Source organism: Aulostomus chinensis, chromosome 9, assembly GCF_037954235.1.
Source record: "Aulostomus chinensis isolate RoL2024-O1b breed Wild chromosome 9, RoL_Achi_v1.0, whole genome shotgun sequence".
In the NCBI taxonomy this organism is placed as follows: Eukaryota; Metazoa; Chordata; class Actinopteri; order Syngnathiformes; family Aulostomidae; genus Aulostomus; species Aulostomus chinensis.
Window position 1 is genome coordinate 7,979,892 of NC_141328.1, and position 25,384 is coordinate 8,005,275.

At 40.4% G+C, this 25,384-nt stretch overlaps 3 protein-coding genes across 7 annotated transcripts; 1 reads left to right on the top strand and 2 right to left on the bottom strand.

The window, feature by feature from the left end:
* Nucleotides 1–624: 624 nt before the first annotated feature.
* spmip11 (sperm microtubule inner protein 11) lies at nt 625–4,059 on the bottom strand. The gene is made up of 4 exons (XM_086213494.1): nt 3,611–4,059; nt 2,666–2,770; nt 1,211–1,321; nt 625–1,105 (listed from the first exon to the last, which is right to left on the bottom strand). Exons 1-4 carry the CDS (start codon nt 3,702–3,704, stop codon nt 978–980), a joined length of 438 nt encoding a protein of 145 aa, XP_086069620.1. The 5' UTR covers nt 3,705–4,059; the 3' UTR covers nt 625–977.
* Nucleotides 4,060–8,269: 4,210 nt separating this feature from the next.
* g6pd (glucose-6-phosphate dehydrogenase) lies at nt 8,270–19,029 on the top strand. Of its 5 annotated transcripts, none has more exons than XM_086213497.1 (14): nt 8,270–8,362; nt 10,541–10,582; nt 10,842–10,963; nt 13,080–13,117; nt 13,231–13,339; nt 14,844–15,061; nt 15,491–15,649; nt 16,026–16,151; nt 16,358–16,451; nt 16,525–16,711; nt 16,801–17,036; nt 17,205–17,281; nt 17,395–17,487; nt 17,572–19,029. In XM_086213497.1, the coding sequence occupies exons 1-14, from the start codon at nt 8,281–8,283 to the stop codon at nt 17,660–17,662; spliced, it is 1,674 nt and encodes a 557-aa protein (XP_086069623.1). In that variant the 5' UTR covers nt 8,270–8,280; the 3' UTR covers nt 17,663–19,029. The 5 variants fall into 5 exon arrangements, with proteins under 5 accessions (XP_086069623.1, XP_086069621.1, XP_086069622.1 ...); XM_086213495.1 differs by having other exon boundaries at nt 8,271–8,362; nt 15,488–15,649; nt 17,572–19,026; XM_086213496.1 differs by having other exon boundaries at nt 8,283–8,362; nt 10,544–10,582; nt 15,488–15,649; nt 17,572–19,026.
* A 351-nt stretch (nt 19,030–19,380) lies between these two features.
* Nucleotides 19,381–24,697, bottom strand: LOC147255663 (glycerol-3-phosphate dehydrogenase [NAD(+)], cytoplasmic). The gene is made up of 8 exons (XM_086213500.1): nt 24,642–24,697; nt 23,044–23,221; nt 22,652–22,792; nt 22,365–22,503; nt 21,787–21,899; nt 20,709–20,945; nt 20,523–20,629; nt 19,381–20,442 (listed from the first exon to the last, which is right to left on the bottom strand). Exons 1-8 carry the CDS (start codon nt 24,683–24,685, stop codon nt 20,346–20,348), a joined length of 1,056 nt encoding a protein of 351 aa, XP_086069626.1. The 5' UTR covers nt 24,686–24,697; the 3' UTR covers nt 19,381–20,345.
* Nucleotides 24,698–25,384: the final 687 nt, after the last annotated feature.

Here is a 25,384-nt window from a genome sequence, read left to right on the forward strand (position 1 = left end):
AGCTGGACATGACGTCTGCATGGCAGTAGTCATCCTGGGAGCCAACGCTCTGAGGAAATTGCCTGTTGAAATAAACGCACAGGCAATGAATGCTCCAGTTATTTTACGTATTACCCAACTTACACTAGACTTGCCCAACTACGTCTTCAGACTATCATCCACAAACCATTCAGATTTGACTCATCAAAACAAGTGTGAAAATATTTCAGCATCTAGACAAAATGTCTCGGATTTCTTTTTGCTAAAAGAATTTTTGACATGTCCGAAATCTAACGTTACACGCAACAAAACACATTGTCAAACTACAGTAGCCACAATCCCTCAGAACTCCACAAATAGTACTTTAGGGAGGAAGAGCAGCTGTCTGGGACAAATAAGGTTTCTAATTTAAACACTGACTCACTTTGGTATAAAAAAAAATCCCTGCTTCCCAACTTTATCATCTAACATCTATCCTCATGTCATACGAAATTGAGACTGTTCGTGAAGATGCTCATGCCCGGCCCGACCCCTCGACACGACTCTAATCAACAATAAATTTTGTTGCCTCCTAGTAACAACAAGCCAGCAAAGTCTGCAATCTACAGAACCAGTCGCTAATGGCTCAAACAATTAATTGCTCAATGTTGTAAAAAAAAAAAAAATTCACTGATTCTGACGGTGCTCTGCCCCATTCAGGCCTTGGACGGGCGTGGCTACAGAGGTGAATAATAATCACCGAAGTGGGAAATGTCACTTTTTAGTGGTACTTTTAACAGATGGCTTTGCTGTAGAACTGGTGCTGAATCTGTCTTGTTGAGGTGCAACTATATGTTTTTGCATAGCTTGCATGTATGTATAATACCTGAAGGAAAAGAAAGATGAGGGTCAGTTTCAGAGCAGGCTGCAATGATATTTTTCTTATAATTGAGAGCAAATTTGGATTTTACTCACTGAAATCTAGATGATATGTGAATGTTATATATACAAATGTTACCCTACTTGGTCATTTCACTGTTTTTCCTTGGAAACCGTATGGTTTTGGTCCCATCCTCGAGATTTTGTGGCATCAACCATCCGTACTCCTGGTTCTCTGTCACTGGCATTTTGTAGAGCTGGTTAGGAGCTGAAGAATACGGGAGACTTTCACAAATCTTATTTTAAATTGGTATCACAACTTCTCAATTAAACATACTTGATCTGAATCCATCTTAGCTTGATGCCAACTCACCTCGGGGCACTTCACCTTGTTTGACCATTTCTCTGTATCGCTTAAGGCTTCCGCGGTGGGTGTCGAAGCCATGGGGCAAAGGTGGTCCTGCTTTGGCATCATTCCCACTCTCTGTACAGAATAATTTATCATCACTGTTTTAACATTTCAACATAATAGTAAGTCTACAGCTATTACGAAAAACACAAGGGATTAAAGTTGAAGTTTAGCTTGTAGTATGGCAGAATCAGTGTATTCCTTTCGATTTATAGAAAGCCTCAGTTATAACATGTTTATATTCATCACTCTGGACTACCTGTAGAACCCTATACCAAGCTTTTGTGTATTTTAGGACTTGTGGTTTTTGTCAACTCAGTATGAATGGTTTATGAATAGCATGACTGAATTAAACTTAATATTAATATTTCATGAAGCCATTCTTTGGCAACACATAGCAACGTCTTAACTCATACTTATCAGTGTTATCCCTACTTCATTTTTATGGTCATATTATTATTTATTATTATGTGGATTTAATCATGGCTACTTCTTCCTGCACCTTTGAGAAAACCATCTTGATCAGGACATGACTGGGTCCCCTCCAGTGGGCACTGCACTTGATAAAAGGGAGGACCCATAGTACTTCCATCCATCCATTCATTTTCTACTGCTTATCGTGTTAAGGGTCACAGGGGGCTGGAGCCTATCCCAGCTGCCTTCAGGCGAGAGGCAGGGTTCACCCTGGACGGGTCGCCAGTCCATCACAGGGCCAACACATAGACAGACAACCATTGGCTCTCACAGCCACACCTACAGTCAATTCAGAGTATCCAGTTAACTGTTTGTGGAGTTTGCATGTTCTCCCTGTTCCTGTGTGGGTTCTCTCTGGTACTCCAGCTTCCTCTCACAGTCCAAAGACATCAAGAGGGGACGAGGCTGATTGATACTCTAAATTGACTGTAGGTGTGACTGTGAGTGTGAATGGTTGTCTGTCTCTATGTGTTGGCCCTGTGATGGACTGGAGACCTGTCCAGGGTGAACCCCACCTCTCACCTGAAGGCAGCTGGGATAGGCTCTAGCCCCCCCACAACCCTTAACAGGATAAGAGGTAGAAAATGGATGGACAGATGGACAATGATTGGCTACTGCTAGGAATTTTTTGGCAGCATGAAAATATCTCACATTGAACCCCCATCATTCAACAAGCACAAACTAACCCTGTGCAATTAATGCAATGACACCTGCAGAGCCAGGTTGCCCTGTTCAAAGTTTTTCAAAAACTACCTTTGTATGTCTGCATTTTTAGTAGCCCAACAATATGAGTGAAAATATAACCCTGCAACAGTCTGCATCCCACTGAATTTGCTTTTTTATTCAAAACTGATACACAACAACAAGCCAGGACAAAAATGCAGTGTATAATACCCTAACTTTATTCCTACTCTAATGTCATTGCATGAACAGATTACTGCTCACCTTTAGTTCGTAAGGGGGGTGTGTTTGGGGTGGTGGTGGTGGTCTTTGGGTCGAGGGAAGATGACAGGTCTGCTGGATCATCTTTTTTTACTGCCTCTGTTTGGCCTAGCACAAGAAACAAGGAAGAGAAAAATGATTCAGTAGGAATCGCTAGCTTTAGGTTTGTCTGAACAAAGATCAGTTTAAATAGGTTCTAAATTTAAACAGTAAAATTGTTCTATGAAGACTAAGGAGGCTAAAGTAATGTTAGCTTACTTTGTAAGCCTAGCTTATGAATTGTCAGCACCAAAATCACGACTACAACACCAACCTTTTTTGATAAAAAAATATTGGGTGACACACTCTTGCCCTTTTGAAGCTCTCTGTTGTGACTTCTCTTTCTTTGCATTTACAATAAGAAGGAGGGCAGACCATAATTATGACTTTCTATCTCATAATTATGTCTTTCTGTATCATAAATTCACGGTCAAATCTCATAATTACCACCGATTTATTTCAACTGAACACTATTCTTAAACGTTTTATCTATTTATTTTTTATTTTTTCACCTGACGGGCACAACCTTTCATAGAGAGCGGAAGCTTTCTCGGTATTTGCAAAAAAACAAGTTTCAAACAAAATCGCAAGTTGTATTAGTGCATTGAAACAAAATTTTCAGCTTGATAACAGAGTAATAATTTGATTATAAATAAACAGCTGTATGTTACTCTGCTCCTGATTGGAAGGCTTTGTGTGTTGAAAGTGCCTGAAGGTTGCATTTTGATCGCTTCTGCCTCAGGATTCTGCCTGCATGCTGTTTATATTGCTAGGGGCTTTAAGAAAACCCCTGGATGACAAACCTTGAGGTTTTGAAACAAATTTTCACCCCTCTCATTGTTATTTCCATGTAACTTAAAAGACCTTTTTATTTATAGATGAGCAAGTGCTAATACAATGTGCTCCTACCCTTAAGATCGAATGCTCTTCTGGGCTTATCAATCATTTTATCTGCAATTGGGTTCTGATGATAACCTAAATTTGTTATTCCAAAGAAAGGCATGTGCCTGGCAAGAGCTAAAAAGAACAAAGACTGTCTAGAATTTCTTTGAAGTTTGTCTTTGTGTTAACGCACCGATAAATTTAAATGGTCTTAAATGACTGAGCTGAGTGCATGACCCTTCACTCCTGGAGAGATGACAGAGCAGCTGAGTGATGGCAGTCTATTCCAAGTTTAATTGAAAGGTGAGAGGTTCCTACGACGCCGTGTCATCATCCCAACTTTGACTGTAATCTCAGCGTGGCAGTCATCATCACCAGCTGCACACAGTACTAATCACACAACACTAGAACATGGCAATGCCATTCTGCATGTCATCTTAGAACCTAAACCCTAACGTCACTCACCTTCAGATCCCAGACCCTCAAACCTTGCACTCCCCTGAGGTTTCAACAATGCACATGTCACATTTGATGTCAACCTGAAAAACTGTTGTCAAGATACTTGAACGTAACTGTTATCACTCACTTTCTCTTTAAATTTTGAATTTTTCAGCTTTCTTGTTTCAGTTTGTGATATATTTTATAACATAATGTGAAGAATTTTGGGTGGCACGGTGGTGCAGTGGTCAGTACTGTCACCTCACGGCAAGAAGTTTCTAGGTTTGAGCCCCGGCTCGGCCACGGGATCTTTCTGTGTGGAGTCTGCATGTTCTCCCTGTTCCTGTGTGGGTTCTCTCTGGTACTCCAGCTTCTTCCACAGTCCAAAGACATCAAGAGGGGACGAGGCTGATTGATACTCTAAATTGACCGTAGGTGTGACTGTGAGTGTGAATGGTTGTCTGTCTATATGTGTTGGCCCTGTGATGGACTGGTGACTCGTTATGGGTGAAACCCGCCTCTCGCCTGAAGGCTGCTGGGATAGGCTCCAGCACCCCCCCCCCCCCCACAACCCTTAACAGGATAAGCGGTAGAAAATGAATGGATGGATGGATATGAAGAACGTTCCCAGCATTCCTAACACTTGTCTGTGATAGGAGTGGTGACACTCAGAAGCTCCACAGTTCAACCTGTTTTCAGACAGGTGCCTGTTTCCCAAGAGTCCCACTGCCTTTGACGGTGATGTAAGCCTTAGAGGCCTCTCTAGGATCCAGAGGCACCAAATTGTAAAGCCTTTGTTGTAGAGAAAGGGTTTCAAAACTAGTTGAGCCAGTTTGTCTATGACCACGGTCATGAAAACTCTGATACCAGCTCTTAATTCTCACTTAAGCCTGACAGTGGCCTGGAGCACACTTTTTGTCATTGCCCTGGTCTCTCTGATCATGTTTCATCTGGAGGACAATCACAGATCTCCTGCTCCCCTTCATCAGAGACATCACAGGAGGATGATGTCAGCACACTGCTGAGGGAAACTCAACGCCCATCTCAGAAATCATTCAGTCACATCAGAATTCATTTAGAAAAATAAACATATGTTTTCAACAGGAGTTAGACAGCAGTTCAAAGATTGAGCAGCAGCTCAGAGAGAGCATCAAAGTCAACATTTGGTCCATCATTAGTGTGGTCACATAGGGTAGGCTGGGGCTTGGACCTTGTTCTCTGGCTGCGTTCTCCTTTACCCCTCTGCTAACCTCTGCAGACAACCCAGTAGGATGTTCTTGCTCCTGATAGTTTGAGGTTTGTAATCAGGTGTGAACTTGAACTGTGTCAGCTGAAGGGAAAAATATGGACCCGACACAGGGATAACATTCATCTTTACATCAACAGAGACTCTGTGGCAGCTCATTTTACAACACTGTCCCTTTTCTGGTTGCAAAAGGAAATACAAAGATTTCCATTTCCTCATTCTTGTGTGTCAACATTTAAATATTTTTGCAATTTCTAGATGAAGAACATCCTGTTACGCGAGTGCTTCACAGTGTAACATAACACACTGCAGACCCATTGTCAGTACTGAGTATGGACCTGTGCATTTTGTGATTTCTTTTGGATAGGCTTAGTTATTTATTAATTTACTTATTTTTGTTTGCTTGATTTTAAAATCCATGTCCATATTTTCATGGCTGCGATGTCCTCCTTTCCTACCATCCTACCATGTGGTTGAATGTCTAAGGCACCAGTCCTGCCCTTGAAGGTTCTGCCTGAGCTCATGTGTGACTTCGGTAGTCTTAATTTGTCGTATTTAGAGGGTATTTTCCACATTCTCACATTTGTTTAACCAAAGGAGGACTCTGCATTTTGCTCAATGACAATAAAAAAAACAAGAAGACCTAAAACTTGCCACGAATTGATATAAATATTTTAAGTGCAGCTTACAGTGTTTGTCTCTGACATGAGCTTCATTCAATATGAAATCATATTGACATAGAGTATGTATGTAATTTGTTTCTGCACAGTTTCCGTATACATTTCCATTGGTGATTTTAGGTCCTTTTTTGGGGTCCTCAAAAAGTATCTGTTTGGCTCCTTTGTATAAATAAGCAAGTTTAACATTTTACAGACAGGTAGAACTGGAAATCGAGTTCGATACTGACTGGTTTTCTCATCGCCGTTCATAAAGAAAGGAATGGAAATCAAAGGCTGCATGGACTGACAAGAAAGATTAATCAAAATATTATTCAGCATGAGTTTGACAGAAGACTGTGTGAAAGTATAACCCATATCATGGATATGTTTCAGGAGCTAAAACTTTCCACCATAGTATCATGGAAAAAGATTGAATGAGTTCTGAACATTGTTATCCTTTACATATTAAATTTTATGCAGGCTTGGTGCCGCTGGCAAATTCCTCTTAGGTGAGGGTACAGCCTGTTCTCTTTCATCTTGATGGTGGTTTAATATTTAAAGGAATAAGGGACCCTTTTAAATCAACCATTCATTTTTCCTGTATCAAACAGAAAAGGCGCCCTTCGCCCCTTGCTGCGAACTATTCTCAGCTGGAGAAAATCAGGTGGTAGATTTTTTTTTTTTTTATTGTGGGCGGCATGGCTCAGGGGTAGAGTGGCCGTCTAGCAACCAAAGGGTCGCTGCTGCGATCCTCGACCCAGGTGACCATGTCGAAGTGTCCTTAAGCAAGATACTGAACCGATAATTGCTCCTGATGAGTAGGTTGGTGCCTTGCATGGTAGCCTCCATCATCAGTGTGTGTGTGAATGGGTGAATGAGATGACACTGTAAAGCGCTTTGAGTGCCGCTAAGGTAGAAAAACGCGATGTAAAATTGTGTCCATTTATTATTATTATTAATTGCAATAACACATAAACTCAGCAGTTCTATGAAACTTGAGTTTTTGGTCTCTATTCTCATGTTTGTTGCATGAACATTAAAATGTACCAAAAATTGTCAAAGAACAATAAAGGAAAAGAAAGGTAGCTGTTATCCGAGGTATATGTGACTTTATATTTTTTCTACATGGGATTTTAAATGTACAAAAAAAAAATTCAATCCAGACTACACAAATATAGAAACATTTTTCAAATCATGTGTTTAACTGCTGGCTACAAGATTTCTATAACGCTATAAAGTCCATTTTCACAGTTAGGCTTGCTGAATTTTGGAGCAGAATGAGACGATAAAAATGTACGTGATGTCACAAACCATTTTCATGAATCCACCTCTATATTTTCACTTGTTTAAGATACATTTACACTTCTACCAATATATGTGAAAATAGCCCTCCATTATCAAATTTTGCATGCATACATACACACATCCATCCATCCATCCATCCATCCATCCATGCTTATTCCTGGTAAGGGTTGCAGGGGGGCTGGAGCCTATCTAAGAGCAAGAGGCAGGGTTCACCCTGGACAGGTTGCTAATCCATCGCAGCGCCGAGATATACAGACAGACAACCATTCACACTCACAGTCACACCTACGGTCAGTTTCAACCAGCCTAGTCCCCTCTTGATGTCTTTGGACGGTGGGAAGAAGCCAGAGCACCCGGAGAGAACCCACACAGGCACAGGGAGAACATGCAGACTCCACACAGAAAGATCCCATGCCTGAGCCAGGAACCTTCTTGCTGTGAGGCGACAGTGCTAACCACTGCACAACCATGCCGCCTACACACACACACACACACACACACACACACACACACACACACACACACACACACACACACGCACACACACACACACACACACACACACGTGGAAATGATGTGCAGACCATAAGTTTTTTCTTTAACAAATCTAACTGTAAAATGAACTTTATAGAATAATAGTAATTTTGTGGCCAGCAGTTAAACACATGAAATGAAAAATGTTTCTGTATTTGTGTTTATCTTTCGCTTCAGTTAAAAAAAAAAGTTTTTCCTTCCTGCTCGTATATGTACATATATATATTTATACACATATGTATATATACATATGCATAAACATTATCTTTATATGTATATATTTATATAAATACATACATATAAGCTTTGTATACATATCCATATATATACAAATATATACATATATGCATAAACTTTATATAGATATACATGTACATTTGCTTTTGGGAGCAGGAAGGAAAACACTCTTTTAACTGAAGCGAAAAATAAACAGCTACAGACAAAAACTCCTATGGTCTGCACATCATTTCCCCGGTGTGGGCCGTCATTTACCATAATGCATCGTTCAGGTGTGTATGAGGAAGGTAAAGTTACGCCGCGCCCACTTTCCGGTGACGTCACCTCATTCTACCGTGATGGGCACTCGAGCAAGCGCTGGTGAGTGTCTCGCAAACCAATAACATCTCGCAATTTTGCTTTGTCACGAACAGGGAAGTAGGCAGCATTGGTAAAGTTTGTGCATACGAATATATTAAACCTGGTTAGGTTTGAACCTTAATCATCTAGTTGACGAGCATGTAAGTAGCAGTATTTTCGTCTCTTTAACAAACTGTATTTTAGCGTCAAGTTAGCTCGTCGCAAGCGTGGTGCTGTTTGCTAGCTGGAGGTGTCAGCTAAGTCCCATTTTCATGCGGTCATGTTGTCATAACAGTGTGTAAAGCTAAGGACTGGCGAGAGGACGGTTTAGTCCAGTCGGTGTCAGAATGCTACTCAGTCGGTTTAGCGATATTATTTGAGCTCGTTTATTCGAAATGTTAGTTTGACACGCGAGCTACTAGCGTAATACGTAATGCAACAAAAAGACAACTTGTGTTTCCCTGGTATTGTTGGGCAAACGTATATATCACGGTGCTCTGCAGTATTAACGTTAGCCCTTTAAATACGGGATTTGGTCAAGGATTTGACTAATATCATTATATGTGTGTGTGTGTGTGTGTGTGAGTGAGAGAGAGAGAGAGAGAGAGAGTGAGGATATTTCTGGGAACTGTTTGGATTGTAGCAGGGCTATTTGACATTAATCCACGTGCAGTCCATCCGAGTGTTTTCTGTAATAATAATATGCATAATTTGATGACAGTTAATGTGTGTCCATTGGTTAAAAAAAAAAAAAGCTCCTCAGAGATGCAGGACGTATTTATCCTCATCAAGCCTACTTGCTGGCTCAGTTGCTGAAATTCCTGAACAAACAAGTGAACTACTTCCGGATTTGGACCAGTGTTACCAGCTGAAATTAGTCACAAGGAAATCTGACTTTCTAGATGCACCTAATAAGAAAATAGTGATTTTTTTCTTTTTTTTCTTCTTCCTTTTTGAACCATGTGTTATTTTATCAGTCAATTTGTAAATCAGTTATGCTTGGTCTGTAATATATGAGAAAATGGTTATAGTTGTCAGTCAGCCTTCCAAGAAGTGAGTTACATTTGCAGAAGTATATTTTGCAAATTTGATGTTTGAAAGGTTGCAGCCACACACCTTTCAGTTATTTAAACCAAATTTAAATATTGTTACAGTCGAATTTCATGTGTAATTGTTGCATTTTCTTGTAAATCCAGTGAAAAGCAGCAGTATTATGTAAACTGTCTTAGATTACCAAATAATGCCCACATTTGAATTTGATGTAAAGCGAAAGAAGGAAAGCTCTCTTCTTTTTCCATCTATGCTCAGTCATTTAAAATGATTTAGGGTGTCCTGCCAGGAGAAAAATCTATTGACCTCAAATTTTAGGTGAGCATTCACAAACATTTTCATGTCACTTTTTTTATTCTCATGAGATCAGAGACAGTCCCCTAATGTCTTGAAGTAACTTCTAGTGGTGTGGCAAGGCAGCTGTAGACATTTTTAAAGCACTTTATCAAGCCAACACAAGACTGGTTCAGTTGGTTTGCCTAAAAAAAAAACAAAACTAACAATGGACCAGAAGTAACAAGCAAAACTGGAAAGATGTACTAATTCCTCTTGCTAGTTTTAAGATCATAATGAAATGAATGAAAATATCAGTGGCTGCCTGGAACTGAAAGAAAGACACATCCAAAACAATAAAAAATGTTCAGGGTTAATTTGACAAGGGTCAGCATGAATCAACAGTGCTCAAAATTGATGTATTTCAGTGGCTAAAACTTGCCAGCACATTATTGAACGATATGTCAATTCATTTCTGAACATTGCTGTGCTTAAAATGCTTATCTAATGATGGCTTGGTGGCGCTTGCAAGTTCCTGTTCAGAAGGATACAGTCTGTATTTGTCCTTCTTGCTGTTTGGTTTAATATGTAAAAGCATCTTGCTAGACTCTACCATTTGAGTTACTTGTTCAGTCTCTGATTGAATCACTCACTCACTAGTAGGACATCAAGTGAGATTTCTGTTTTGATTGGACTCGTGATTCTGCCTGAGAACATCTGAATTCTGATGCCAGTAATGATGACAGCCTCTCAGCTGACATCTCAGAGGATAACGTCAAATATTTATGTCAGAGAGGTTCGTGTGATGTCATACAATGTTTTGGCCCCTCAATTTCAATAACGTGCCATCATCCTGTCCCTCTGTCTTGTCCTCAGCAGCTAGCACTGTGCACAGACCACAGGAACCTACATCAGCAGGTGGGTTTCTTAGCATTCAATCATCATAGCTTGCATCAAATTTGACACTGCATTTCTGAGTGCACAGTCAATGAGCGGATGTATGAGCATACGTGGCTTCGGAATTAAACATATTCCAACATGCATTATCAGGAAGACAACCTTGAGCCTTTTGTTCTTGCAATAGCTAGACAAAAATGTTACTGAATCCAGTCGGGTGCTGTGGCAATTAGCATACTGCAACACGCTGTTGCTGGGTTTTCTCTTCTGTGCTTTGTAGAGAAAATGGCCAACATCCCCCTCTCCCGCTCAGAAGTGTTTGGCGAGCTAAGGAAGGAGCTTCATGAAGATGTGGAATTCCATCAGTCCGATGCTCACGTCTTCATCATCATGGGTGCCTCGGTGAGAGCTGGAGAAGGGAGTTAAAGTCTGTTCAGTGATTGTACAAGTAAGGTGTATAAATGAGAACTAATGAGGCAATACACCTTGTGAAATTAACCGCAGCAGTTTTCAAAATTTCTTAGTCATTCTGTTGAAATATTTAAAAATAGTGCAGCAATTGCACCTGATCTGATAAAGGACATGTTGAAAGTGATTGCAGCAATCTTCTGCAAAAAAAACATTACCCAGTCAGCCAGGGTTCCAAAGTCATCAAGGTTCCTCCTCTTTGCTTATCATTTCAGTGCTGTGTGATTTCCACATTTAAGATACAATGATGATATTAGCCATTTTTATTCGTGAAAAACTGACAATCAATGTGTGGTAGGCTGTCACAAATAAATCAATTTATAAGAATCACTCAGTTTAAAAGGTGATTATGTCATTGTGATCACAACCTGCTTCTGCTGCCCCCAAGTGGGTATATCTGTTGTTGCCCTGTTTAACTACAAAGTGAACCTGAGAGTTTCAACTAATATTTTCAGTTGTTGATTGTTCATTAGATGCAGTTTTGTAGATTCAAGAAGGGCGCTTCTTGAAAAAAAAAAAAATCCTACAATAAATGGAGCAGTAAGCTGAGCCTCCACAAGGACCGCAAATGAGAGCCGTCCCATATTGTGTGCTCATACTGTTGAGTATTGTGTCGAGTTGAGGAACATTTTTTTTAGCCCGCTTCCTTCTTTCTTACACAATACTTCACTTTGTTTCCTCTTTGTGCCTTCTCCTCTAATGAGCTAAATTCTCCCCAGAAATGTCTCCTTCCTCATCCTCGTCAGTTGTTTAAATCCATATTCTTAAGTTAACATTCTCATATTTAAATCATAATTACAACCAAAAGCGGTTCTGTGAGAACTTGCACGCTAAACTTTAGCCTCTACTTTTTGCACCAAATTTCCTCTCACTGGTTAAAATATATTTTATGCAGAGTCATTCTACTAAAGACCCATTTCCTTTGTTATGTAAACCCTATATCTGAACTGACAGGTGTGAGGACAGGTTTGGACTGAGTACTAGCTAGGCCACAGTTATTCACAGACTGTGTCCTTTCTCTCACATTGTTTACTCTTGGGAGAGACGAGTGGTGTTGTTGCTGAATTCTGCAGTGTCACTGACTGTCAGCGTTTTCTTTTCAGTACCATACACAGGCTGATAAAGGTTGGTCTGTGTGCAGTCTTACTACTTTTTTGTCATGGATATGTTTGTGAGCTGCTGCTTTAACTAGCTTTCCTGTATGCAAGAACACGCAGTTCCAGTACATATATAAATTTATATTTACCACCACCAGGGCTGTTCCATGTTGATATTATCGATGAGATAGCTCTACGAATGACAAGAGTTTTTCATACTGTCAGTATCATGCCGCTGTTGGTATATTTGCTCTATTTAAAAATTATTTGCCCTTTTTATGGAAGAAAAATATTTTATCCTGGGCTTATGTTGTGAATTCCGTCAGTGTTTGCATCTTTATTGCAATTTGGACTAGAAATCAAGGTATGATTGTTTCGGACTTGATAATGATCAGGATTAAGATTATCTTCTAATGGAGAAGTATGCGGCACAAATCATTTTACTGCTTACAAATGCCAGGGAGGTTTAAAGCAAAGTGTCTGCCTTGTATTGCTGTTTGCCTTGGGTATCTCATATCTGAACTTGTCCTGACTGGTTTTACAGTGCATTCCTTGTCTCAGCAGTATCTAGTAGAGAGAGAGAGAGGCCCTTGTGCTCCTATAACCCATTACAAGATGATTGTTACATCTGTATCACTAGTTCAGCCCCTAAGCAACGGCTTCTTATGCATGATTGCAGTGAGCAGTAGGAGCTTCTTTTGTCCCCTGACTGTCTCTTGGTGGTTGGCACATGCTTCCAAGGGGATTACTAAGGTTGTGCAATTCTTAAATAATCCAAAGCAGCCTACTTACCTGTTATGCAGATCTGTGTTGTGTGAAATAATTACATGTGTCACAGCTGATTAAATGGCAGCACAGTGACTCTAGAACACTGCACCAGTTAATGATTGTGCACTGAACCGATACATTTGAACGGTGAAATCATTCTCATGATTGTATGTTTGCACCTGTAGGGGGATCTGGCCAAGAAGAAAATCTACCCAACTCTATGGTAAGTGAAACCTCTAATCCCAGTAGCAAAGCAGGGGCTGATGGACGGTACTGCTCCAGTCTGGACTTAAGTGTCTGTTGGCTGTAATGACGCACAAGTTGATTCTTTACTAGGTGGTTGTTCAGAGATGGCCTCCTACCTGAGAAGACATACTTTGTTGGCTTTGCTCGCTCCAACCTGACAGTTGAAGACATCCGAACTTCTTGCATGCAGTACCTGAAGGTATTGCTGAAGCTGAAGATGGAGCCATATTTTGCTTATTTTTGGGTTCACACTTTTATTTTGAGGGTCCACTAGAATCGGGTTTTATGTTTTAATTCCTATGGATAGTTGTTTTGGTCCTACTGTTTATTGCTGAAGCCTCTCGATTCACCATCTGTCTGAATTTCTCTATTCATCATTGTAAAGTGAAAACACACAATAGTTAAGCTCTTGGCTACCCTGAAAAAACTAAAAAAACAAACTAACAGTCAAAACAACATAATACCTGGCAAAACCTACAACTTCCAAGTTTGAAAACAAGTAATGGCCAGCAGATATCGAGCTATCCTTCAGTTAGCGGCTCATTGAGTTAGCTCGCACAACAGTTTTTTGCATTTCCATCACATCTCTGTCAAAAATGAAACAAATCCACTGGTTGTTGACACCCTCGGATAGTGGAAGAGGATGAGCACTTTTATGTTGTTTCTTGCAACTTGACAGGCTTTGCTCATATCTTCCACTTCTTCATATAACAATAGACAGGGAGAGAACTGGGTGGTGCTGCTGATACATAGTGATGTAAACAAGTTATGGAAATAAATGCTGGACTGCAAATGCAGCATTTCAGACAGTGCTGTTGCAGGTTGTAGAATGTAGCTAGTGTTTCAGATACACAAAAACCTGTATAACCCATTTAGACCTATAAACACCAAGAAGAACCTCTATGATTTCCCATTTTATTTTTAATTGAGAAGAGGTAGTGGGATTTATAGCAGATCTATTCGATATATATCAATACATACATGATGAAAATGACAACCTTTTGAATGCAAGGAAAAAAGGCAATTCTAGGAACCCTAAAAACATAAAGAAGTCAATCTAAAAAAAAAGACCCATAGATTAAAAAGTCAATTGAATAGACCTACATTTAACTTTTCAAATTGAATTTATTTATAAACCAGAAATCACAAATCAGAATTTGCCTGAAGGGGCTTCACAATGTACACAGTGGGACATCCTTGGTCATGGTGAAAAAAAAACCAAATTGCTGAAAACCTTGAAAAAATTGGCAGACACCTGAAGAAGAGCCACAGAGGAGGATCCCTCTCCCAGGATGGATAGACATGCAATAGATGTTGCAAGTACAGAGCACATCAACAGAATCAAAGAACATATTACATGGACACAAAAACATTTTGATGTAAGGGATTATGAATATATACGAAGTGTCCCAGTGTTGGGTCAGCTTCAGACGTCTCCAGCTATGTCTGAGGCATGTGTCCTCACCTCTTCCTGGCACATACAGCTTGGTGGCATGCCAGGAAGGAAACACTACAGGGGTTTAGAAAAGATCCTCTAAAATTTCTCACAAGAAGACATTTTCCTCTTTTCAAATAAAAGCACCAAGTTTTCTTAACCCTGTTTAAGCATCTTTGTAGTTCGAATAATTTTTCTCTTCATCTATACATATAGATATGATTGTAAACTCCATGCATGTTTTAAATGTCCTTACTTTCTGGCCTAGGTGACAGACTCAGAGGCCGACCGGCTGTCAGCCTTCTTCGGTAGAAACACCTACATCAGTGGGAAATATGCAGATGAAGGTTCCTTCTCCAAGCTCCAAACACATATTGAATCACTGCCTGGAGGAACCGAGGCAAATCGTCTCTTCTACCTGGCCCTGCCACCCACTGTCTACCATGATGTCACCAAGAACATCAAGCACTGCTGTATGAGCCAAAAGTCAGTACTCAGACTTTTATATGTCTTTGTATGTTTATCTTCTGTCTGAATGTAAACAAGTCAAAGTGTTAGGGAGGCTAAGGCTACCTTAAAGCTCCAATCATGTTCTCTTTGGCAACTTGTTAAATATGGACAATCAAACATTCTGATATGACGTTGGTATCTAAGAATTTTTGCATTTAATTGTTTAAAGTTTCAATAGGCTAATCAATAGTAAGAAATCAGCTTTAGTTGCTGTCCATGACCTAATCTCTGTCTTCCATAAGTAGGTCCAAATATCATAAGAGCGTATGTCATGAATCTGGATTCAGACCTGTCTATTTCATGATTCTCATTTTAGTGATGAGGGAGGAATGGCGACTGCAGAAGGTGGACATGACTTGATATGTTCATTTACCTGATTGAGTGTGTCCGTTGACTGTACAGTAGAGGCTGGAACAGGATAATCGTGGAGAAGCCATTTGGACGTGACCTTCAGACTTCTGAGGAACTGTCGGCTCACCTGTCCTCCCTTTTCACCGAAGACCAGATCTACCGTATCGATCACTATCTAGGCAAGGAAATGGTGCAGAACCTCATGGTGCTCAGGTAGGAAAATTATTTTTAGATTTCTTACATACATAGTAAATGAAATTGAATCTACACAGAGTTCAGAGAGTCACCAATAAGAAAATGTCCATTATGATATTTAAAAGTCAACAGCAAAATGCATTTGTGCTACCAATCCCGTTCAGGTCCTTACAGTCTTTTGAATTTCCCCATGAAGTGTTGATGTTGAATTAATGAATCTATATTACGCAACACTTCAGTTTCAGCTGGTTCCTGGTTTAGATAAGATGCTGTGAATGTCAGTAATTAGAAGCAAGCTTTGAATGACTAACAAAAGAAAAAATAAATGTTAATGCATGTTGTCAGGAACAGCTGCATTTTGGTTTGGGTGAGCATGATGTGATGTTCATTGCAGGTTTGGAAACCGCATCTTTGGGCCAATTTGGAACAGAGACAGTGTGGCTTGTGTTGTCCTCACCTTTAAAGAACCCTTTGGCACTCAGGGAAGAGGAGGCTACTTTGATGATTTTGGAATCATCCGGTAAGTAAGAATAAATCCATTCTGCATTTATTGCTTCTGTGCTCAAGTGTCAAGGAAACTTAGCAGAAAATCATGTCTGAGGAAAGCTTCCCTGGTGATGGACCAGGTCCATTTTTAGTACCCACACATTCGTTGTCAGTTATCATACATTTTCAAAGGCATCACCATCTTTTGATGTGTCCCCCTGTTTGTTTTGTCATTATCAGTGATGTCATGCAGAACCACTTGCTCCAGATGTTGTGTCTGGTTGCCATGGAGAAACCAGCTTCCACCAGCTCTGATGATGTCAGGGATGAAAAGGTACAAAACAATGTCCTCAAAGGCCGCAAATATCAGTTAATTTGATTTCTCACCATGTCATTCCCTCTCAAAGGTCAAGGTGTTGAAATGCATCACCCCAGTGTCCATGTCAGATGTGGTGCTGGGTCAGTATGTTGGGAACCCGGAGGGGGAAGGTGACGCCAAACTCAGTTACCTGGATGATCCCACAGTACCTAAAGGATCAGCTCAAGCAACCTTCGCCACAGCAGTGCTCTATGTGCACAATGAGCGCTGGGATGGTAAAAAATCTTGGCCCTTAACAAGTTCTTGCGATCTCATAATATTCAGTGGTCTGTTATAAAGCTTTGGCATGATTTTCTTCCCCCAGGCGTTCCTTTCATCCTTCGCTGTGGAAAAGCTCTGAATGAAAGGAAAGCTGAGGTGCGACTGCAGTTCACTGATGTTCCAGGGGACATTTTTGGAAGTCAGTGTCGTAGGAATGAGTTGGTGGTACGTGTACAGCCAAACGAGGCCGTCTACGCTAAGATGATGAGTAAGAAGCCTGGTGTTTACTTCAGCCCTGAAGAAACTGAGCTGGACCTCACCTATAAGAGCAGATATAAGGTAGGATTTATCAAATTCATTTATGCAACCTGCGTTTTCGCACTTTGCAGAGGAGAAAAGCAAAGGAGCAGCTTGATATTTTAGAAAACAAAGCTGTCTTCATTCAATCTTCAGTATGTCTTGCTTTCCAAATTAAGAACGTATGTATCATTGAATTATTGCTTTCAGGATGTGAAGCTTCCTGATGCTTATGAGCGTCTCATCCTTGATGTCTTCTGTGGGAGTCAGATGCACTTTGTTCGCAGGTGTGTCTCCTACAAGTGGTGTCTCATCATGTTACTGCTTGGAAATGAAACATTTATATTAGAAAATGTGTTTGTGTAGCGAAATAATCATGTGCATTTCTTTGCCTCCGCAGTGATGAACTAAGGGAAGCATGGAGGATTTTCACACCTCTCCTTCACCAGATAGACGGAGAGAAGCCAAAGCCTATTCCTTACACATATGGAAGGTAGGTGATATTGGCCGCTCTGCCCTTAATTAGAATTTAATACCTACCAGGTGTCGGTTGTGACAGCCTCTCTTTTCTTCCTAGCCGCGGCCCAACAGAAGCAGACGACCTTGCAAAGAGAGTTGGGTTTCGCTATGAAGGAACTTACAAATGGGTCAACCCCCACAGACTTTAATTTGTGATGAGATGATTTGTGAGAGGGAGGGTAGAGGTAGGGCAGTAGTAGGGGTGCAGCGCAGTATAGGAAGCTGTGTCATATTCCAGTGTCTGAGGAAGGTGATGCTTACACAATGGGGACCTTCACAGCAGCAGTGAAGAAAAAAGTCTCAGGGTAAAGCAATTATTCGTCCAAGAAAGTTCAGCAGACAACCAGAGAAAAACCACAGTTCTGGTGTTAGTTTTTAATACCGTTACAGTGACGTGGGACCAAGTCAGTTGAGTAGAGAACAAAAAAATCTGTAGCAACATATTCTTTTGTACTAACTGATTGTCTGGTTAGGTGGCTCATTGTCCCTGTCTCCATTTATTAGGTCACAAACAAAATAGAGCAGAGCAACAATGAGACACTCAGCTGAGTTGTGCTCACCCAGTGACAGCACTCTCTCATCTCATTTGCACCATCTTCTCAGACCCTCAAACTCTTGGTGTTGTATTTTCAGGAGGCACCAGCAATGCACACTCCAAGTCTGATGTTGTTCAGGTGAAGAGGTGTTTAGCTGAGTCAGAGACATACAGACGTACAACCGGTCATCTGATTGATGCCAAATTTGGCACAGGCACTGCTGGTGCCTTGTTTCAGTGTGGTGCTGAATTTCAGGGTCTGAGATGACAGTCAATGAAGATGTCTCCATGAATTATTAGGTCATATTTTGTCACAAATTAAAATACAGCCAAGCACACGTTCAGCTGAGTCGTACTGTACCAAAGATGGTAACTAAACGCAGCGGGGACGAGGAACAACAGGAATGATTGCCCACTGGCAGATACTCTTGACTGTAATCCGTCCATGCCTGACTGCATTTCTTAATCACATTGGATGTGTTAGCTTTTTTTTGCCTTCTCTTCTTGGGACCAAGAACATTAAGCATACAAGATAAAAAGAAACTGTGTTTAGAGCCAAAGCAAGCAGTTTCTTCTGGAATAGTCTTAAGTGTCTTTATGGACAAACAAAGTGACCACTTGGTCTTGATGAGTAGCTTCCCTCTGTGTTTCATTCCCTTTTGTTTACATTGTGTATTTAAGTTGCTTATGTTCATTCCATTTTTCAGATATACAGACGTGTAGCAGTTTCTACACAGGGCACCACTGAATGTCTTTGTAATGTACTCTATGCTGCTGTTAACAGTACACATTAAGCTAGCAATACTTCATACTACACAAATAATAAATAAATACAAATTAGTTACATTTGTTTTGCTGATGATTCTTACTTTGCAAAGCAGATTTTGTGAAAGGATATTTTGAAGAGACTTTGGCATTGAAGTAAGAGTGAGTGAAGCTAATAATTTACACTTAATAATTGTAATCTTACTGAAGTTTACAGGACTTTAATCAAGTCTAGCAAGTTAAGAATTTGCAGTTTTTCTTTCTGTTGTGACAATGAACTAAACATTAAGAGGGGTGTGAGAACAATTAAAGAATCTGAAGACTGAATAACAAATTCTTTTAAGATTGCTAAATTAAAACCACTTAACCGTTAACTGCAGTTTTATAAACATCCAGTAGGTGTCTGTCCTAAAGTAGGTAAAATACAAGAGGACACACTTGCTTTAGTTTTGCATTCATCACCACTAACAGTCAGTAAGCTGCCCACTGACAATATTTTCACCACCACTTTTCTGCTGGTCTTTCTTCCTACCAAGACTGGTGCTGTGTCACCATAATGGAGAAAAAAACAAAAAAACACCTGCAATGTTTTACTTAGTTAATTTACTCACAGACAGTTTGAAATAATGTCCAACATGTTCAATATCAGGCAGGATCACAGTTACAAATGGACGGACATTTAGGAGTTATGTCTTTGGTTTGACAAAAAAAGCATAAAAAGACAAACAGCCAAGACTTTGCAACAGCGCATTTGAAGGCACTTGCATTTAACAGTTGCTGTGCGTGTGACATGTTAAAATACAGTACTAGACTGGAAATATTAGAATTACAGTATGTAAGACACTTGGAGGATAAAGAGACTTGACAAAGTGAGGTATTACATCTATCATTAAATACCGTCTTGTGATGGACAGGCATTCACTGGACGGAAACATGCATGTTAGATAAGGAAATATGCCTCAACTGCAGGCTCCATAGGTCTTTGCCCGGAGTGGGTGGCCCTGCCAATATCTGAAGGCATCATTCAGTGATTCATAAACATTTTACAATGTTAGTAACTTGGAGGCTGTCAAAACCTTTTTTGAACATCTCTCGGAAGTTAAAATTTCATTACAATAGCTTATAGCCAGTAAAGTCTGGGTTCTTGTGTTCATCTATAAAAGTGACACCATGTGAACTGATTTCATGTAGCTCAGAGCAGACTGTCAAGGAAAAAAAAAAAAAAGCTATTGGTCTACTTAAGAGGAGAAAGAAACCCTCCAAACAATTATCCTTCAAGTTTCAGAATAAATCAGAAAATGAAAAAGCACTTAAAAATATGTCAGATGCTGAATGTTAAGGACAAAGTGGTTGAATTGGAGCAGAACACACAAATGTGACACAACCTCTCAAAAGAGCAAAAAGTAACTGCACTGGAGCCTCTAGTTTTAAGACAGCTGTAGTGTGACTGGTCGTCTCACGTTTCTGATGAGGAACAGGTGAAATGTGGTAATCTTCTCCGCTTACAAGGCACTTGGTGAGTTTGGGGTTCTCTACATGTGCTCCGGATGGTTCTGCAAGCAGCTGATGAACTTTGCCACGGGGTGACTCTGGTAGCAGATCTGATAAACAGCATTGAACAGGGGGAACCTGGAAGACGGAAAGGTTTTTAATGAGTGTAAAATGATTCACCTCTCTATTTGGATCTCCAGTCGTGTGTTAGAACTTACTTGTCTACTAAGTTCTTGCGCTGGAGGATGAGGTAAACCTCAGCTGCCGTTGCTGGTCCTTGCAGCTTCTGACCGTTCAGCATCTCCTTTTCCAGCTCCTCGATAGACTGAGCAGCAGAGGACACGGTTGTCAGCCAAGTAGTTCAAAAAAAGAAAAAAAAAAATAGGCATATTCCTCACGCTCACCTTGCCCGTCTTCACAAAAGCTTCAGCTACTTTGCGGTTGCGGCCTCCATAGCAGGTTGTGATGAGGTCTGCCACGCCGCAGCTCTCCAGGAAGGTTGCAGAGGACACGTGCCCAGCGGTGCAGAATATACGGGCGAACGAAATCATCTCCATCAGACCCAACCGGATCACTGCTGCCTTGGTGTTGTCTCCAAAACCCAAACCATCACAGAAACCTGCTCCGACTGCAACAATATTCTGAAGGACAGACGCAAACAAGGGACTAGAAGGCACATTCAAAACGCAGTGAGCCTGTTGGAAGCCCTGTGATTAAAACAAAACTTTAAATCCCAAACGTTCATTTTTTCACTGTTATTACGACAGTAATGTAGGAGAAGCCCATGATTTCAGAAATAAATCAAGAGAGTTTAAAACTGTACTTTTTCAGTTTTATATAAATAGGATGATGGGGATAATTTTAAAGAATAGGAGAAAACATTCCACATTTATCAACCACTTTATTGTATTTAATGTAAATTTGACACAGGAATGACTTTGCAATATTTGTTCAAAATAAAGATTGTGCAGTGGAAATAATTTTGATTAAACTTACAGGCTGAGATGGGAATTGACGTACACAGACGAGAGGTAAATCCCATGAGGTGTGCAAGCCCCCAATGGAGGTTTAAATAACTGATTTCTACTTTAAACATTTGGTGTTAGGGCGGATTTATATACTTATATAGCTTCAAGTACATGTCGCTTTGTGTGATTTGTCGGCAGGTGTCTGGCTGTATACTGTGAATAAAATGAAGTATTACCTTACCCATACACATATACCAAATAAAGTTAGACATTGTTTTGTGTTGCGAATGTCATGTTTGCCAAGTGAACCCTTATTAAAACTATTCTTTATGTTTAATAATGGAAATATTAGCTGGCTTTGCTATGACTTCGCCATTAATCAGTCACAATTAAGAGCCCTCTGTTAGGGGAATTTTTTGTTTTAGTGTCACCGGTGCCCAAACACACTTGACAGCATAATGACTTCTATGTTTATATATGTGTGTTTTCAAGTCGCAGCTATTTTAAGGATTACCTTCAGAGCTCCACAGATTTCCACCACATCGTACTCCTCCACTACAGTGACTCGGAAGTTGCTGGTCTGCATGAGTTCCTTCAGAAGAGCCCCGTGATTTTTATTCTTACATCCTGGAAGGAGAAAAAGAAAACAAAAAAAAGGGATTGTCTTTTGACATTTTAACAAATCCAACATGCCCGGCCTCTATGCAAATGAAATTTTTAATCAGTGACTTTGTCCACTTTTACGCTACAAAGTCACAAAGAAATATGAATGCAGTTGAAACTTGAAAAAAGGAAAAGAAATGGTGTGGTTTTCGTGACTGACGCGTGCTGCTGTGTCGCGTGTGCTTCGACGTGTAAAAAGAGAACTGAAGCGGGCCACTCTAACTTACACAGCAATCGAACAGCAGATTCAACTTTCACCCCATTGTGCAGACAATTCAGAAAACTGGCAGGAACACTTGCTTTCTGTTCCAAGTCTGAAATGTTCTGCGTTCATCAAAACACAACTACACTTTTGTTTGTAACAATAGACCTACTCTAATACAATGCAAGAAAAATACAACACACATGGCACACAATAATGAGACTAACCAATAGTGGTTTCGCAAAACTTTCCATCAGCAACCTCGTTGGCGATGTTGGCGCCCATCAGCACGCTCATGGTGATCCCGAGTTTATCCTGGATCACGTCGGAGATGAGTTTAAGCCCATCAGGCCCCTCGTCCACACCCTGTGAGTAAGCAAACAGTGCATTTTAATTATCAAACAAAAAGCAGCAAACACACTGTTGGACAAGCTAGTGGCCTCAGATCTGGCAGACAACATGAGAAACTTCTACATACGTGTTATCAGAAGCAGCACAAAGAGCAAATTCTTACCTTGATCAGAGAAATCCCCAGGGCATCGCTCTTAATTTTGCCTTTCATGGTGTCACACACTTTCCCAATAAACTGGTGAGGGATCACAAACACCAAAATGTCTGCATCACTGGACGCCTCCACCAGGTCTGGGACTGCCAACTGTGTGAGAAAGAGGGGGAGGATAGTGTGGTAAGAGGCAGGAAAAGATACATCAGTCTGATGTAACCTACATACGAGCAAGTGCAACAAACCTGCGGCAAGAGAAAAATGATTTTCCAGTGGTTTTTAACAGACTTTAAAAAGAAGTGGTGAAGAGAGAGCCTAAAGCACCCAAAGTAATACGCATAGATGCACGATGACACTCTGAACTACAGTGAGGAAAAAATGGTGAGAAACAAACATTATCTTACCACATTTGCTGGTAGCTTGTGCCCAGGAAGGTACTTTACATTTTCATGCTCGGTGTTGATGATTTCAGTCAGTTTGCGCCCATTCACCGTCTCCTCAAACACCCACATTTTTACTGTATCGTCAAACTTTGAATTCTGAGCAGCATTGGCACCCACAATCTTGGCGATGGCAGAGCCCCTGGTTTGTTAACAGACACAAGTTGGTGTGAGGTAATGCAGCAAGAAAACAGTCAATATGTATTCAATCACAGGCTTTTAAAATATCGATCACGATCAATACGACTAATTGCCATAGCATGCAAGTTGCCTCTCTTTGATCGTGAGTATGATGAGTAGTGCCACTCAGTTGACAAAGTCATTTATTCTTACATAGGACAGATCTGGAGAAGCTCTGGGAATTTGTACAATTACATTAAGAAACAAAGGGAGATTTACATATTTGGAAAAAAGTTAAAACAGAGGTTTTGGCAATCAGCAGTTTTAGATGATGTAATTGGTTTGACTGTGTTAAAGCAGATTTAAGCCCTAAAGTTAAATTGGCTGTGTATAGTCTTGCACAAGTATAAATCTTATCATCATTCCGTAAACTCAAAAGAACAGCCCAAAAAAAAGTTGCAGTCATTTCCAGGATCTCTAGATGTAAAGGTAAAGGAAACACATCATGCACAAAATTTTAAGAGGAGTGCCCTGCAGTTAAATCACAGTTTTTGGGTAGTACTAATCACATAAATCTATATGAATTTTTATTTATTTTAAGAAACTTTACAGTTGAGTTACTGTCACATGCCAAAGATGTTATTCATACGAATTGTGCAAAAAGAGAAAAACAACCCAAAAACAAAACAGTAGCGTGACACACTTGTAAACGTATTTTCTGGTGTGAGGACACAGGGTATGCTGTTCTCGGGTGGCATTTAATCTACAATGCTTTCCCATTATCCAAATTAAATACTTCAGGTTTAAATTTAACTGAAGTTACTTTGGTGAATAACACTTAATTCTGGTAGTTCCAATGGAAAAAATGGGCATTAAACGATCCCAATGATCGTATTGTAGTCTGAGGGAAATCACCGCACAATGCGTCTCTTATTCTGAAATCCGGGTGTCCCTGTCGTTGTGATTGAATGGCCTCTACTACACGTACGTGTAGAGAACAATTTATACAAGTGAGTATTTCATTTGTGTAAAAATATTTTTATGTCAAATACTCTCTAAAAGTTATTCCTATGAAGATGTCCAACTTTTAAAGCTATTACCGTATTTTACCGGTCAATGGCGCAATGCAATCCTATTTATGGCTGGTGAAAACCACGCACATGCGAGTGATGGCTGGCTGCAGTCCAGCTTTCTGTGTATTCACCCAGCACCAGATAGTAATTAAAGCCAAGTGTCAACAAACGAAACAATGAATGTATAAAGCCCTGTAAGTCAAACTTCCTAAATGTGTCCATGGAAAATGCGGCTGGTTAGCTAGTGGTTGCCCAGTGATGCTAAATTGGCTAGCAGCAATCTAACAGAAGGAGGTGGTCACGCGCTGTAAAGTTAGCCATGTTTACCACCTCGTTTATTGACATTTCAACACTCAATCATTATCTTACCAATTTCCAGAGCCGATGATGCATACTCTCTTCGCAGCTGCCATTGTGAAGAGGTAAACCAGCGAGTGAATGGTTATGCAGTAGGGTTATGCAATGCTCCTTCAGTCTGCCTGCTGCCGGGGAGCAGCCGGCAAATTTTATTGGCCTGGCGGAGGGGAGACATCGGCCCGCCCATTGCAGCCGCAGCCAAGTCTGGCCATTCATTCATCCATCCAGCTGACAAGGTTAGTAGGCTCAAAGTAAATAGGGCAGAAGTCTGAGAGAGCTCTGCAGACTTCAGTAACTTGATGATGAAATCACCTCTGGTTCACTATCAACCATCCCAGGAAGGCTGAACCACATCCAGAGACTCAGTGGTGGGAAATTAATGTGTACCTGACTGTGCCTGAACACCATCAGAAAGTTGTTTTTTAAAGTATACTCCAATTTATGCTTTTATATGTATATATAGAATTTACTTTTTTCATTGGTGTGTGTTTAACATCTGTACATTTATGATACAGTTTAGATGAAGTCTGAGGTTTATTTATTCCCAAATCAAAACAAAAGTTAAGTTAGGAGGTCAGCAGATCTGGACCCACACGCTTGAAGTCCATCTATTTTTACCCAACAATTCGCTGTGTGCAAAGACGCCGTGAGAGAAAATTGCCTTTTAATAGTTAGAAATGAGCAGACAGGCTCTATGTTAGCGGCCATCTGCCTCGACCAGTTGGGCTGATAGAGGGCAAGAATGAGAGAGACAG